This window comes from Camelina sativa, chromosome 11, assembly GCF_030686135.1.
Source record: "Camelina sativa cultivar CO46 ecotype springtype chromosome 11, ASM3068613v1".
In the NCBI taxonomy this organism is placed as follows: domain Eukaryota; kingdom Viridiplantae; phylum Streptophyta; class Magnoliopsida; order Brassicales; family Brassicaceae; genus Camelina; species Camelina sativa.
Genome location: NC_141890.1, coordinates 51,000,267 through 51,014,445, shown reverse-complemented (window position 1 = coordinate 51,014,445; position 14,179 = coordinate 51,000,267). Strand labels below are relative to the sequence as shown.

The following is a 14,179-nucleotide window of genomic DNA, read 5'->3' as shown; positions in this document are numbered from 1 at the left end:
CTCAAATTGATTAATGTCATTTTTATAAGATAATGCATATAAATTCTTTAATATGCATCACTCAAACATGTTTTTACAAAACTATTGTTGTATTGGGCATATCATTTGTCCAAATCAAGATTACAAAGTTGATAATATCAAAACATTATTATTACAAGAGAAATTGTTAGAAATACCCTTTCGTTGGTATCTCTTTTCAAGAATACCTTTTCTTTATTTTCATTTTTACTAATTTTAATAATTTTTTTAAGGTTTAGATTTTTTTATTTTACATTTAGGATATATTTTTGTATTTATAAATTTAAATTTAAATTTTGTAGATTAAAGAGAATATTATTGAAAATAAAAAAAATGTATTTTGGCAAATGCTCGTAATTACCAACTCAAAACAAGAAGCACACGATACATAATATACATATACAAGTTTATTAGGGTTCTTCAAAATTTACATATACATATCCATCAAAGAATTTAATGAAAGTATCTTAAAACATATTATATTCTTAATTTTGAAAAAAGTAAAATTAAGAACTTCTTAAAAAATTTTACTATTTCATGGGTCCATTGAAGTCTGTTAAATTTAAGGTTCTTAAAAATACATACTTTTTATTATTGTAAATTATTATGGTATATTGTTTAAATTTATAAGACTTGTTGGTGGTATGCCCATAATCTAAAACAGCTTATCCCATCAAATCTGCTTGTTTTGTGTTTCCATTTTCGGATTCAAAATCCAAAGCTCGTCTACAAAGCTTTTTGGCACGAGTTGAAGTTTGTCTCAGTGATGAAGAAACAATAGATGACGAGTCCGATGAAATCCATTCATTAAAATCATGGGGACAATCGAGGCATTTGTCTGAGAGGAATCCCTTCTTTTTTTTTACTCCAATTGATCGTTTTCTTGTTATTATTTGTTTTCACCTAATTAAATTGAAGAAGGGAAGGCATGATGAGGATTGTTTATTGTCATCTGATTCCTATTGATGAATCTATACCTCCTACTCATTCTGAGTGCCTTCTCTCTCTCTCTCTCTCTCTCTCTCTCTCTCTCTCTCTCTCTCTCTCTCTCTCTCTCTCTCTCTCTCTCTCTTCTTTTTATTGTTCAAGTTGAGATATTCGTGTGTTCAGTAGTATTTCCGATTCTACTTTGAAGACGACGCTAAAGAAGAATTCATATACTCTTAAGTTAACCAGTCGGGATCAAATCGGAACTTATAACCAGTACTTCTCATAATGACCAATATGACAATGTAACAATGATTAAGAAACAAACACACGAATATTATGCATCAGCAGGACTAGAATTATTCTCGTAGTGACCAATATGACAAATGTAACATTGATGTAGAAACACACACGATTATATGCATCAACAGCACTAAAACTTGTGAACCACTGGAGATATTTAGAACTAAGTCTTGTTTATGGTATCAGAACTTGGTTCTTTATAGTAAACCAATGTGGAAAGCAGACTCTGAGTCTGTGACCAACGTCGATTAGGATGACACTCTGCAATCCTGAAGCTGGAACAACAACATCTTCTACAATATGAGACTACCTTACATATGATGAAGTGATTCTCATAATTCTGATTCAGGCTCTAATCGAAGGATCCTTTAATGTTAAGCCTATGACTCTCTATGAGGACCAAAAGTAAACTTTAATATGTTGAAGATCAACTGGACTGGACTGTGGACACACAAAAAAAGTAAAAAACTAATGGGCTGAGCCATTTACATCACATGTACCCCCTCATTTGCATCTAGTTTGAAAGCCGTAAAACTTGTTTGAGAAAAATTAACTTACTCGACTAAATGTGCATCAATGGCCCATTAGCTCAGTTGGTTAGAGCGTTGTGCTAATAACGCGAAGGTCGCAGGTTCAAAACCTGCATGGGCCATCATTTTTTATATAACACAACCATTTTGCTTTATTACACGTCAGCATCCCTGACTGAGACAGTATCCATATCTCCACTTCAGATTCCGACACGTGGCAACAAATAAAACCAGACACTCCGATTCCCACGAAACAAACCAATCAAAATCCTCGCCTTATCCCAATCTTATCTCAGCCTTTTGATTATTACTCTTTAGTCTTTTACTTTGCTCTCTCAGCTTTGGATCACACACACACACACACAAAAAAAACTCGAAACCATCTGAGACACTTTTGTGGCCATGGCTGCCTCTCTCCAATCCGCCGCCACATTCCTCCAGTCGGCGAAGATCTCCACCACTCCTTCTCGCGGCAGTGCTCACCTCCGGTCGACTCAGACCGTCGGCAAGTCTTTCGGGCTAGAAACTTCTTCTGCTCGCCTCACTTGCTCCTTCCAATCTGACTTCAAGGACTTCGCCGGGAAATGCTCCGACGCTGTCAAAATCGCCGGATTCGCTCTTGCCACCTCTGCTCTCGTTGTCTCGGTAACTCTCTTTAATCACCTACAGTTTTCGTCTTCGATAAAGATCATTATTATGAAGTATAGATTAATCTAATCAAGAAACAGAGCGGAATTGAGTAACAGAGAAGAAGAATTTATTTCTTTTGTATGTGATTAGCATAATTCTGATTTGCATTACTATTGTATCGAAGTCATCTTACATGCGATGCGATACAAATACATTGGTTTGTATTAAACTGAAACATAGCAGAAGCACCTAAACTAATAACGGATTAGGATTAGCGAAATATTCCAGTTCTTGTAATCTTCACTTTTGTCGGATCAGTTCAATTAAAAGTTGTTTGTTTCTCCTGTGATGAAAGGGAGCAAGTGCAGAGGGAGCTCCGAAGAGACTGACCTACGATGAGATCCAGAGCAAGACATACATGGAAGTCAAAGGAACTGGAACGGCTAACCAGTGCCCAACTATTGACGGTGGCTCTGAGACATTCTCAATCAAGCCCGGAAAGTACGCTGGCAAGAAGTTCTGCTTCGAGCCTACTTCATTCACTGTCAAGGCAGAGAGTGTAAGCAAGAACGCTCCTCCTGAGTTCCAGAACACCAAGCTCATGACCCGTCTCACCTACACCCTTGACGAGATCGAAGGACCCTTCGAGGTTTGATTTTGCGTCTTCGCTTATAATGCAAGAAACTGTTTGTGATTAGGGTTACGGTTTGTGATTTGATTTATTTGTTTTGAGCAGGTTGCTTCAGACGGAAGCGTGAACTTCAAGGAAGAAGATGGAATCGACTACGCCGCAGTCACTGTTCAGCTTCCAGGAGGCGAGCGTGTGCCATTCCTCTTCACAGTCAAACAGCTTGACGCCTCAGGCAAACCAGACAACTTCACCGGAAAATTCTTGGTTCCATCGTACCGTGGCTCTTCTTTCTTGGACCCAAAGGGTCGTGGTGGATCCACAGGATATGACAACGCAGTGGCATTGCCAGCTGGAGGCAGGGGAGACGAGGAGGAGCTTGTAAAGGAGAACGTGAAGAACACGGCAGCTTCTGTGGGAGAGATCACTTTGAAAGTGACTAAGAGCAAGCCGGAGACAGGAGAGGTGATCGGAGTCTTCGAGAGTCTACAGCCGTCGGATACTGACTTGGGTGCTAAGGTACCAAAGGATGTGAAGATCCAAGGAGTGTGGTATGGTCAACTTGAGTGATCGTCATGTTATTATATTTCTGTTGATTGTGTTTGATGGATAATGACAACATCTTTTGATGCTTTCTTCCTTTATCTCTTTCATAAAAAAATGCACATGCCTAAGATCTTGAATTTTCTGTATATCCATGTCCGTCCTCGTCAAAACACTACCAATTGTAACCTTATGTATGGTCTATGATGAGAAAAGCATAAATTGTTCGTTGCAAACAAATCTACTTAAGGGATATGAACTTAAACCAAACCGATTTTGTTGTACATATAGATTGGTACATATAATCTGTAACAAAATTTAGTCCAGTTCGAACCAAGTCAAAATGTAACTCGTTACTCATACAGAGTTTTATAAATTAAACCGAAAACTAAACAAAAATTTCGTGGGAAACATAAAAATGAACGTAAATAGGAAAGCATGCCTCTAATTGTTGGTTGAAAAGGACCAAAACTGTTTTAATTCGTAATCTCAAATGGTATTAAACTAATACTCCAAATAGACCGTATCTGTACGTACGTTGATACCATCTACACTCTACATTGTATAATTTTTGGGCCTTAAAACATGTTATCACTTATCATCCGTCCTTAACACATGATGGGCTTTCTTGGTGATAGTCAAATTCAAAATTTGCAATTGGTTTATATATAGAAGAACTCCATTTGATAATAAACAAAAGATGTATGGCACTTCTGTGATATATTTAAATTAGTTATATGCATCGAGTGGCGAATATAAGCAAGTGGAAACGATGTTTTGATTTCTTGAGAATAATTTAGTCTAATCATCTTGCTCATTACGCTGTATTTATTGTGCATGGGGTGTGATTATATTAAACAAAACGCAGTGTTTAACTTATAAATTTAATAGATTGGTCTGTGTTTTGTCTTACATCTCGAAACATGAAAGAACACAGACAATTACGTTGGCGTGGGACACAGCACATAACAACTGCAGATCACAGACAGATTCTCTCTTAAGTATCAAATGATTAATTAAACCAATGGTTTTTATAGTATAGATGATTAGTTAGATTCTTTTATCTTCCTGGGGACATAATTCTATTTTATACTTATGTTAGAGAGAGATCAATTTCATCGCAGTGTATAGTACAAATTACATTCAGTCGGCCATAATTTTATAGATCTTGTAACAGTAGATTGTACAAGCGTGTGTTAGTGCCACCTAATCACATGTTCGTAATCCAAAATATCACTACCGGAGTATATATATTGTTTTGAAGCAAAATTAAACCCCATTTAATTAAAAGATAACCGATCAGTTTCATTAAAAAGAATATCAAGACAGTGACAAAGAACTTCAAATGAATCACCAAAAAAATATAACTTCAAAATTCAAATAGCAACAAACATATGCCTCGTGATATAAATGGGTCAATCGTAAGCAAAATTGTATTATTGCCTAGTTTCACCTCATGGAATAACTATTGTTGGCCTTATGCGCATTTGTCATTACCGTGGCAAATTAATATCCACAAAGACCTACTGACGAACCATTATTTAATTATCAAATCAAATAGTTATAGGAACTTGGGACAAGTTTTAGACGTATGTAAAGCTATGTAATATCGGACAAAAGTATAAATAGTTAAAAATTGACATCCATAAATTAGACATAGGTGGAGACGTGGGTGATTTTGAATCCTACAAAAACCTAAGGAAGCAAACAAAAGAAAAAGAAAGTGGAAAGATATTTCTCTGTGTGACTGTGAGTGTGTAAATTAATTGGTTTGAGGCTATTCTATATTCAGAAAGTATAAAGGTGGCAGGGAAATTAGATATTTAATTGTCGACCAAAAAATAAAATAGATATTTTACTTATATAAGTATACTTAAGAAACTTTAATAATAGAGCAAATGATATATTTTAAAAGTGTGATAAGTCCACTTTAACACAAAAAGAAAGACGATACTCTTCAACTAAATCGATCTGAATGTGAATGAGATCATTAAAGTAAGCAAATATAATATCGTAAACACAAATACAAACTTAAATTCTATACAACTCTTTTGCATACCGTCCAAATTCAACATAAAATATACAGGATTATGGACTCAATAATGTTGGAGGGTTTTCATAAATGCCACATTCATGCAAAATCAAGAAGAAGAAAAAGGTAATAATAAAAAAATGAAGGTAGGTGACTCTTGTAAAAAAAAAGAATCTAATCACACATGCATGGCCAGAGTCAGAGCAGTCCCTATTGTCTTCACGTGAGATCTAACCCACCGGTGACGCTAAACCTCCGGCCAACTCAATCTTGTCTGCTTGCCGGTCCTGCCTCTGTCTGCCACGTGGTCCCTTCCTCCTTCACCACCTATGCTCCTTCCTCTCTCATTCTCCGCCACGTTCTCTCTCCTCATTTCCCGTTATACCCCCCTTCACGCTATGGGTCCGTTTTGACAATACAATAATCCAGCGTGAGCTGTTATGTTTAGTTGTTATCACTACACGACACATCCAACGTGGACTTAGATTCTCGATGTTGTCTTCTTCTTCTTTCGTATAATATATAAACTCGTCACAAGGTAGTCTCTTTCATATTCACAATCACAACACACAAACATCATCTCAAGATCTCATTCTTACTAATAAACATAAACTCAAGAGTACAAAGTATCCAAAGAGTTATAAACGTTTTCATAGACTAAGAGAAAAAATGGGAGCGTGCGTTTCACATGAGTCTTTAAGGAGCGATTCAGCGAAGCTTATATTGCTGGACGGTACTTTACAAGAGTTCTCAACTCCTGTCAAAGTTTGGCAGATTCTGCAGAAGAACCCTACGTGTTTCGTCTGTAACTCAGACGAAATGGATTTCGACGACGCCGTTTCAGCTGTAGCCGGCAACGAGGAGCTCCGATCAGGGCAGCTTTACTTCGTTTTACCTCTGACGTGGCTCAATCATCCGTTAAAAGCGGAGGAAATGGCGGCCTTGGCTGTTAAAGCTAGTTCAGCTTTAACCAAAAGCGGCGGAGTCGGTTGGGTTTCCGGCGACGGTGATGTATCGGTTTCGGAAAAGACTTACCAAAAGAAAAACATCGCCGGAGTGAAGACGAACGGTGGTGGTGGAAGAGGTTGTGGCAAAGGGAAGAGGCGATTTACGGCTAACTTGACCACCATCGCCGAGTAGCTGCAGCTAGGGTCAAATTTTTAGTTATTTTGAGAAAAAAAAAAATTCGACCAAGACGTATAAACTGTAATTAGGCATGTTTGACTTTTTTTTTATTGGAGAAAAACAATTTATCCAATTAAATAGATCCTTTTTTATTGCTTAAAAATTGAGAAATGGGCACGATCGAGGATAAATAGATTCCATTGATGTGATTCCTATCTTAATAAAAATGCAATTTCGTATGTATAAATATGAATCCTTTCATGCGTAATGGTTCATCTTCTCATCAATGTTTATGAATCTCTCTAAGAAACTGAATAACAGATTGAACGAACTGTTTTCTTTCTAAGAAACAAGATAAGGATTAGTTAATGATAAAGATATGCTTTGAATATGATGATGTAGTTGTCGTGGTCCATTCTTACTTCTCTTCTGCATGTTTATCACATATTTTTGCATCCGGGACTACACAAACACTACAATGTGGCAACAAAAACGACCGATTAAAAAACTATAAAGACAACTACATTTCAAATTATTTGTTGCCACCACTAAAAGTGAAAATTTATTTTTATTTTTCTTAAATTTTGTCTTGGGGGTTTGCATTTGCACCACATAAAAAAAAAACCCCAATAATACAAACGAAACAGTCATGGAAATATCAAAGCCATGATTGGAGGATATATTCTTTGATTACATGTTGAAGAACAACAGTAATTTAAATTTGTTTAGTTTGGCAAAAAAAAGAAAAAATTGAGGCAAAGAGGACTGGACCCATATTGGCCCTATAAGCATTAATGGGCCTAAAAGCAACAACAACACAAAGAAATTAAATAAAGTTGGGTATCTGTCTGTCACATGCAACACAGACAACTTGAGTCGATCAATCAAACCATCCACATGCCATGATCCTCTCTCTTCCTATTATTATCCTGTCTCCTTCCACTAATCCCATATATTTTCTCCATTATACATCTCTAATTATCTCCTTCTTAACATATACTACTAGTTTTTTTAATTACATTTCTTTGTATGACATTCGTGACTATATAATAAACTGAATACTGATCTTTTTCAGGTTGCGAATAAACCAAGAATGGCTTTAACCCATCACATCATCCTATTCCTCGTGGCACTTCTTGCCATCTCCGTCACAGCCGTCTCCCCAGCGGGTATACTGAAACCAAAACAAACCGTTCCTCCTACTACTCCTCCACCTCCGGCAATCTCAGCGGCGGCTAAAGACTTCACCGATGCGCACAACAAGGCCAGAGCCGCGGTTGGTGTTCCGCCTCTAGTTTGGAGCCCGACGCTGGAAGCCGCGGCGAGTAGGCTGGCTCGTTACCAGAGGAACCAGAAGAAGTGCGAGTTCGCGAGTCTTAACCCTGGGAAATACGGGGCGAACCAGCTCTGGGCAAAGGGTTTGGCCGTGACACCGTCTCTTGCGGTGGAGACTTGGGTGAAGGAGAAACCTTTCTACAACTACAAGTCAGACGCGTGCGCTGCAAACCACACGTGCGGGGTCTATAAACAGGTCGTGTGGAGAAACTCTAAAGAGCTCGGCTGTGCTCAAGCCACGTGTACTAAAGAGTCAACGGTTTTGACCATTTGTTTTTACAACCCTCCGGGGAATATAATTGGCCAAAACCTTATTAAGCAAAATTTGATTTATCATATCATAACATAAGCTTGGAATAATAAAAATAGTTAAATTATTATAGTATTTTTTTTTTTTTTTTTTTTTTGCCAGTTTCAGTTTTTGGAATTATATAAAAATCGAATAATGTGCTATGATCTGACTGATGATGTTAAGATGTGAATTACAATATTAATAATAATTGAAAATGCCAAGTAACTGTGAGGAGACAAGATCCAATCATCGCTCTACTTCCATATCAGAGAGACAGAAACAACATTATCATAATCAGATAGTGGGAGTGGGCATTTATATCTTATAAATATATTTACACTGGGAATGATTTCATTTGGCAGCTTCTCTAAGAATAAGATATCTAAATGTAAAGCTGTGAGGGATCCAATCAATTGGTTTGCGTGATTTACTACCAGATTGACATCTCCTTAGACATTTTCTTGAAGACTCCGGTATACTCCGGTTAACCATCTCTGTCAAACCCGCAGGACATAAACCGGAGTCTTTTGCAAACGTCTCCACCAGCTTTGGCAATAGGATTCTCTGCTTTCGTATGCTTAAGTTCATTCTTATGTACTCTTCTTTCGACGTTTCGAGCTCTTGCTGGATTCTTTTCGGTGTATATACACGAACCTGTTTTTGAAACAAATAAGCAGAGACTTCAGTTTTTTTTTTTATAGCATCAGATGATTTTTTTAAGTGTTTCACATATCAAAGGTAAGTACCGCTGGATCGAAGTGGCTGCCTGAAGTAAGTGCAAAATGTAGGAGAGGCTCGGGATGTTTGATTGCGTAAGCTAATCTTTCATCTCCTGCTTTGAATTTCCTCGAAGCAAATAGTAGTCTAAGCCACTAAAAGAGATATGAAAAGAACGAAATGTTTACTTCTTAAGCTTTTGTGCTTTGAAGAGAGTAGTTTCAAAGTTTCATAATTTCTCTGGTGTACCTGTCCAGGATGAGACATTTTGCATCCAAGAATCGTACTTTGTATCGCTTCAGCACTAACTGCGTGTCCACCAACGTTATATGCAGCCTGGAACAAATGCAAAACCACAGATAATTTCAGAATCTAGAAAATGATAGTTCAACTGTGTTTATTCTCCTTCCAAGAGATGTTTGTTACCTTGAGCAGCAGTAGGACTCTCTTCACATTGTTCTGTGGAATCCCATAAGCTAAAAAGGCCTAAAAGAGATTTGAATGTAAATTCGATAAGAAACCAAATATCTAGACGTTGAGAAAATGAGATTGGTTCTTGAAAGAAAGGACTTTACATGCATCACAAGTGCATTGTGCACATTTATCCAGAACGCTAGCTTCTCTTCATGTTTTAACTTCCTTGGATCTACTTCCTCCAATCTACTGATGAGCGATCTGCAAAAGTTTAAACATTTTCAAGATTATGCATCAATAGATCCCAATTCACTTCCAATCAAATTCTAGCCTATATGTAACAACTTAAATGTCTCTAAGCAAATCTCAAAGTGACTCACTTGAAGTCCTGCAGAAGATCTTCAACCTCACTGGCCTTTTTGGCGTCTCTGTAAATGCAAAGCACTTCAACAATGCTGCTGTAAGGTCCACTAAAGTCCTTTTCTCCTTCTACATGGAAAGAGTTATCTAACCGAACATCAAAAGAGGAGCTGTTTCCAAATCCAGGGCTCGATGTATCGTATTGGTCAGAGGGCGAAAATGCACTCGATGATAAAGATGAGTTTGGAGATGAAAGCCCACGATGTAGTACAGAAGGCGGCTCTGCAAGCTTGCAGTATATTTCTGACATACACTTGACCATTCCTTCAGATAACTTGTTGGGTGTCTCTGGAACATGATCCGAGATTCGGGTGCCGAGATGTTCAGCTAGACTGATTAGATTTTCTCCATTCTGCACATACAACGGTTGGGAGTGACAAGAGCGGATGGTTTTACCCCAAGAATCTTCTGGAGAAGCTTTTCTACCCTCAAATGCCGAACGTTGGGAGTGGCTACGACGAAAACTGGGGTCCATATGGTCTCGGTCAGCCGCAGGAATCTTGGTTTCCTGTGATTGATCTTTATCACCAAGCAGAGCATTAGTAGGCTGCTCTGTATTTGAGGGGGTATCATCATCTTCACAAAAGTCTAGACGCCTTCTAGGGGTTGCTGCAGGAGGAGATTTTGGCTTCTTGTTCTCTGAATTTGGTGATACATAAGTGATTTGCTGCTCAAAGGCTTTTCTATACAATGAAAGAAGATACTGTTCCAAATGTATGACCTCCATCTCCAGAACAGCAATGTCTTTGATTAAATCAGTAGCTGGCTGAAGAGAAAAGAAAAACCAAGAACGCATCTTTATAACGTACAAAGCTCATTTCTATAAAAACATAAACAGTTTTGGGAAATGTAAGTAACTACTGACCTTAGGCATGGGAATGTCATTTGTTTCACTCAAAATGTAAGAAGAGGCTGTTCGATAGCCTAACGCCTTCTCTAAGGCACAACGAACCATAAACTGATCTTGTAATCTAGTCTCCAACTGACTAATCTGTGATTCCAATCATAGGAATAAGGTAACTGAAACTAACTAACTAATTGAACAGAAGGACCAAGTAAGAAAAGAAACGTAAACATTACCTCTTGCTTCAATGAAGTTTCGGTGTTTGAATGATATTGATTATGCTTGGATTCATTTGAACGACCCATGTCCTAAACCAAGTCAGACAAAACCCATAAACGATTCACAGAAGAGGTTTCATAAGAAATAGAAACAGCTTTGGACTCACTTTCCACTTATAAGAGAGATTAGTTTCTCACAAATTTGATACCAGAATAAAGGAAATTCATATAAAAGTAATATAGGGAAAGACAAATAAGAAAGATACAAAGAAGTATAGCGAAACATATGTGTAAAGGCTTTTCACAAAAAAGATGCAAAAGAAAAAAGCAGCTTGGGGGGGAAAAAAAGATACTTATTAGTCAAAGAAACAGAAAGATAAATCCAAGAAGAGCAAGAATGATGTCTCAGCGTCTTAGGCTGTTCTTTAACAAATACCAATACACTTTATCTCAACTTTAACAAGTAAAAAAAAAAGCAAAAAAGAGATGATCCTACTCACCAGCTTGATTCGTTGAGAGGCTTCATGAGAACTGTTTGAGGTGGTTTTATCTCCCTCACCTCTCTTCTTTTCTGGAAAGCTGGCACTGTGCAAAAAGAGCATTTGCCAAAGAATCAATCTTATAAATCCAAACAAAATTTGAAACGTTAAATGAATCTTCACCCACTACCACTACCACTAGCATTGTCTATAACAACGAACAAGAGAAGATCTGAGTGATTTTGCAACCATATAACTCTTTTTAAATTCCCAGTTTCTGCCTTAACCCAACCCAGCAAAGGATTTCCATTAATAGCAAACAGTGACACATTTAGAGAAATCTACAAAATTACAATAAAAGTAGTTGTTATAATAACGAACAATAGAGAGTAGACAGCTTACCTCTTTGAACGCTTGTGATGTTGGACCATCCTTAAATCCAACATTCTACCACCTCCACCACCTACTCCAAATCCCATGTATGTCTCAGGATTACCACAAAGGAGCTGACTTTTTCTCCTTAGCCAAAAGAGTTACAATAATAAATGCTTCAAGAGATCGTAGCAGAGGTTCGGCTAGAAACCCATAACAAAAAAGCTTCAACTTTAAAGGGAAAAAGTTGGGGACTTTTTGAAGAAAAGGCAAGTGAATCTTCTTCTTCTTCACCTGCGACTGTGAGAGAAAGAGGCCAACGGAAACTATTAACTTTGCGAATCTTCTCTTATCTCTTTTTTAGCAAATAGTAATAAAGAAGGAAGCTTTTTAGTATCAACATTAAAAATGGACAAAAGAAGCGTGGTGGGTTTTCAATTGAATTGAAGAAAAGTTTTTAGCTTTAGCTTCATGTTTCATGGAAACAATGGTAGTGAGAAGAAGAGAGGCGACTCGTGTCAAAAGACTAGTCACCAATGTGTGTGTGTACACGACCCCACGAGTCGTCGTCTAATTCTCAACCAAATCGGCCAAAATAAAGAGAGAGAGAGAGAGCTATCAATTCTACATAGATGGTAAATCAAAAATAGACAACAGTGTTTTTTTTTGCCTTGAAAATAAAAGTTACTGTGGTGCTTATGGATGGTGACCAAACTAGTTATTTATCTTATATTAAAATAAGTTAAATACTCTAAAATAACACTAAAACAAATTTTTTTCCAAACTTAACATATATTCTATAAATTTCTAAAAATAACATTATTTAACACATTAAAATATTTTAAATTAATTTTTAGAATTTTGTTTTTTAGGTTTGGGTTCTCATTTCACATATAGGATATAGTTTTGAGAGGTAGGGTTTAGTATTTTGAATTTGGGATTTAATTTATTCATTGGTGTTATTTTTAGAATTTTAGAGATGTTGTGTTAAATTTGAAAAAAAACTTATTTTGTGCTATTTTTGAGAATTTCCCTTAAAATAATATGTACCCCATTTCTGTTTCTTGATACAACCTTATTTTAATAGATTAGCTAATATTCAGATTCAATACTTTGATGAGTTAGTTAAAAAAAAATACTTTCATGAGTGTTATTTTAACAACCAAAGATATATAGATGATAATGAGGAATAATAACTAAATAATTTTGATGGGGTTGATAGATTTCTTCATTGTTGGCAAGCAAGTCAGAGTTGTTGACCGTCCCTCTAACTCCTCCTCCACAATTCTTGAATCACATGGCCCATAAGCACGACAATATATTCCTATCTTAATTAATTTATTCATAATCTCTTTTACCAAATTTCTGTTGAATCACAAATTATTTTCTACTAAATTTGGTTGAGTAGATTTTTAAAAAAAATTACCACGCAGCAGCCATAACAGAGGAGGTGATGGTAGGTACGTACACTACACTGAGACAATATATTCAACGAACACATAATACTAGTATGCAATAATAAACCCGTGAACCCATATTCTCGTTTCTGAAAAGCCAAACAAAAAAACAAAAGTCACCGCTATAACATTAAATAAAATCCACCCGAAACCAAGGACATCGTCGAATGATTCCAACACAGTATCAAAAAGGATTTGTAAAATGGGGCAGCATAGCTAGGCAAAAGAAAGAAGAAAATAAAGTGTGATAAAATTCCAAATGTAATTCGCTTAAGGGCATCATTAATGGGAGAACTTTTTTTGTGTTTTTAGATTAAATATATAGTGAAAATAATGTTAGATCAGTTGTTAAGATCATAGGTAAAAAAAATGGGAGAACTAATTATGGTGTTCTTAGAATAAAGATATAGTGAAATAATATTCATAAACATTTTACAAATTATAAAAACTTATAAAATAACATTTAAATTGCTTACTTATATAAAAGCAATTGTATACTTATAAATTAATATAATATTCTTAAACATATTACAATTATAAAAACTTATAAATTAACATTTAAATTGCATACTTATATAAAAGCAATTATATACTTATAAATTAATATAATATTCTTAAACATATTACAATTATAAAAACTTATAAATTAACATTTAAATTGCATACTTATATAAAAGAAATATTTTCTTTTTTTCCAAAAAATCTCGTCCAATCACATGAAGCCACGTCAAATAAGATCTGGGCTTAAATCAGTTCTACATTAAGAACTAAAAAAAGTGTTCTAAGCCACTATTTATTATTTTTATAATTTTTTTGGGCTTAGAACACCCTTGGTGTTCTCTCATTAATGATGGCCTAACAGATAAACAAGATGGAAGAGGACAGAATAGTAAAA

At 36.1% G+C, this 14,179-nt stretch overlaps 3 protein-coding genes, 3 non-coding genes and 1 pseudogene across 7 annotated transcripts; 6 read left to right on the top strand and 1 right to left on the bottom strand.

Annotated features, from left to right (window-relative positions):
- The first annotated feature begins 776 nt into the window (after positions 1–776).
- Positions 777–865, top strand: LOC147935660 (small nucleolar RNA SNOR75). The gene has a single exon (XR_015573527.1). It is a non-coding gene; the product is annotated as a small nucleolar RNA SNOR75 (small nucleolar RNA).
- Positions 866–941: 76 nt separating this feature from the next.
- On the top strand, positions 942–1,011 carry LOC147935659 (small nucleolar RNA Z105). The gene has a single exon (XR_015573257.1). It is a non-coding gene; the product is annotated as a small nucleolar RNA Z105 (small nucleolar RNA).
- An 815-nt stretch (positions 1,012–1,826) lies between these two features.
- Positions 1,827–1,900, top strand: TRNAI-AAU (transfer RNA isoleucine (anticodon AAU)). The gene has a single exon. It is a non-coding gene; the product is annotated as a tRNA-Ile (tRNA).
- Positions 1,901–2,132: 232 nt separating this feature from the next.
- LOC104727381 (oxygen-evolving enhancer protein 1-1, chloroplastic) lies at positions 2,133–3,819 on the top strand. The gene is made up of 3 exons (XM_010446473.2): positions 2,133–2,423; positions 2,764–3,057; positions 3,145–3,819. The coding sequence occupies exons 1-3, from the start codon at positions 2,181–2,183 to the stop codon at positions 3,604–3,606; spliced, it is 999 nt and encodes a 332-aa protein (XP_010444775.1). The 5' UTR covers positions 2,133–2,180; the 3' UTR covers positions 3,607–3,819.
- Positions 3,820–5,686: 1,867 nt separating this feature from the next.
- On the top strand, positions 5,687–6,983 carry LOC104727380 (uncharacterized). Its single transcript, XM_010446472.3, has one exon. It carries the CDS (start codon positions 6,281–6,283, stop codon positions 6,749–6,751), a length of 471 nt encoding a protein of 156 aa, XP_010444774.2. The 5' UTR covers positions 5,687–6,280; the 3' UTR covers positions 6,752–6,983.
- A 609-nt stretch (positions 6,984–7,592) lies between these two features.
- LOC104727379 (STS14 protein pseudogene) lies at positions 7,593–8,453 on the top strand (annotated as a pseudogene). The gene has a single exon (XR_015570602.1). The product of XR_015570602.1 is annotated as an STS14 protein pseudogene (transcript).
- Positions 8,454–8,602: 149 nt separating this feature from the next.
- LOC104727378 (uncharacterized) lies at positions 8,603–12,521 on the bottom strand. The gene is made up of 10 exons (XM_010446469.3): positions 11,858–12,521; positions 11,477–11,561; positions 10,995–11,066; positions 10,780–10,905; positions 9,875–10,680; positions 9,656–9,755; positions 9,507–9,566; positions 9,330–9,416; positions 9,110–9,235; positions 8,603–9,017 (listed from the first exon to the last, which is right to left on the bottom strand). Exons 1-10 carry the CDS (start codon positions 11,932–11,934, stop codon positions 8,715–8,717), a joined length of 1,842 nt encoding a protein of 613 aa, XP_010444771.2. The 5' UTR covers positions 11,935–12,521; the 3' UTR covers positions 8,603–8,714.
- Between the last annotated feature and the right edge of the window lie 1,658 nt (positions 12,522–14,179).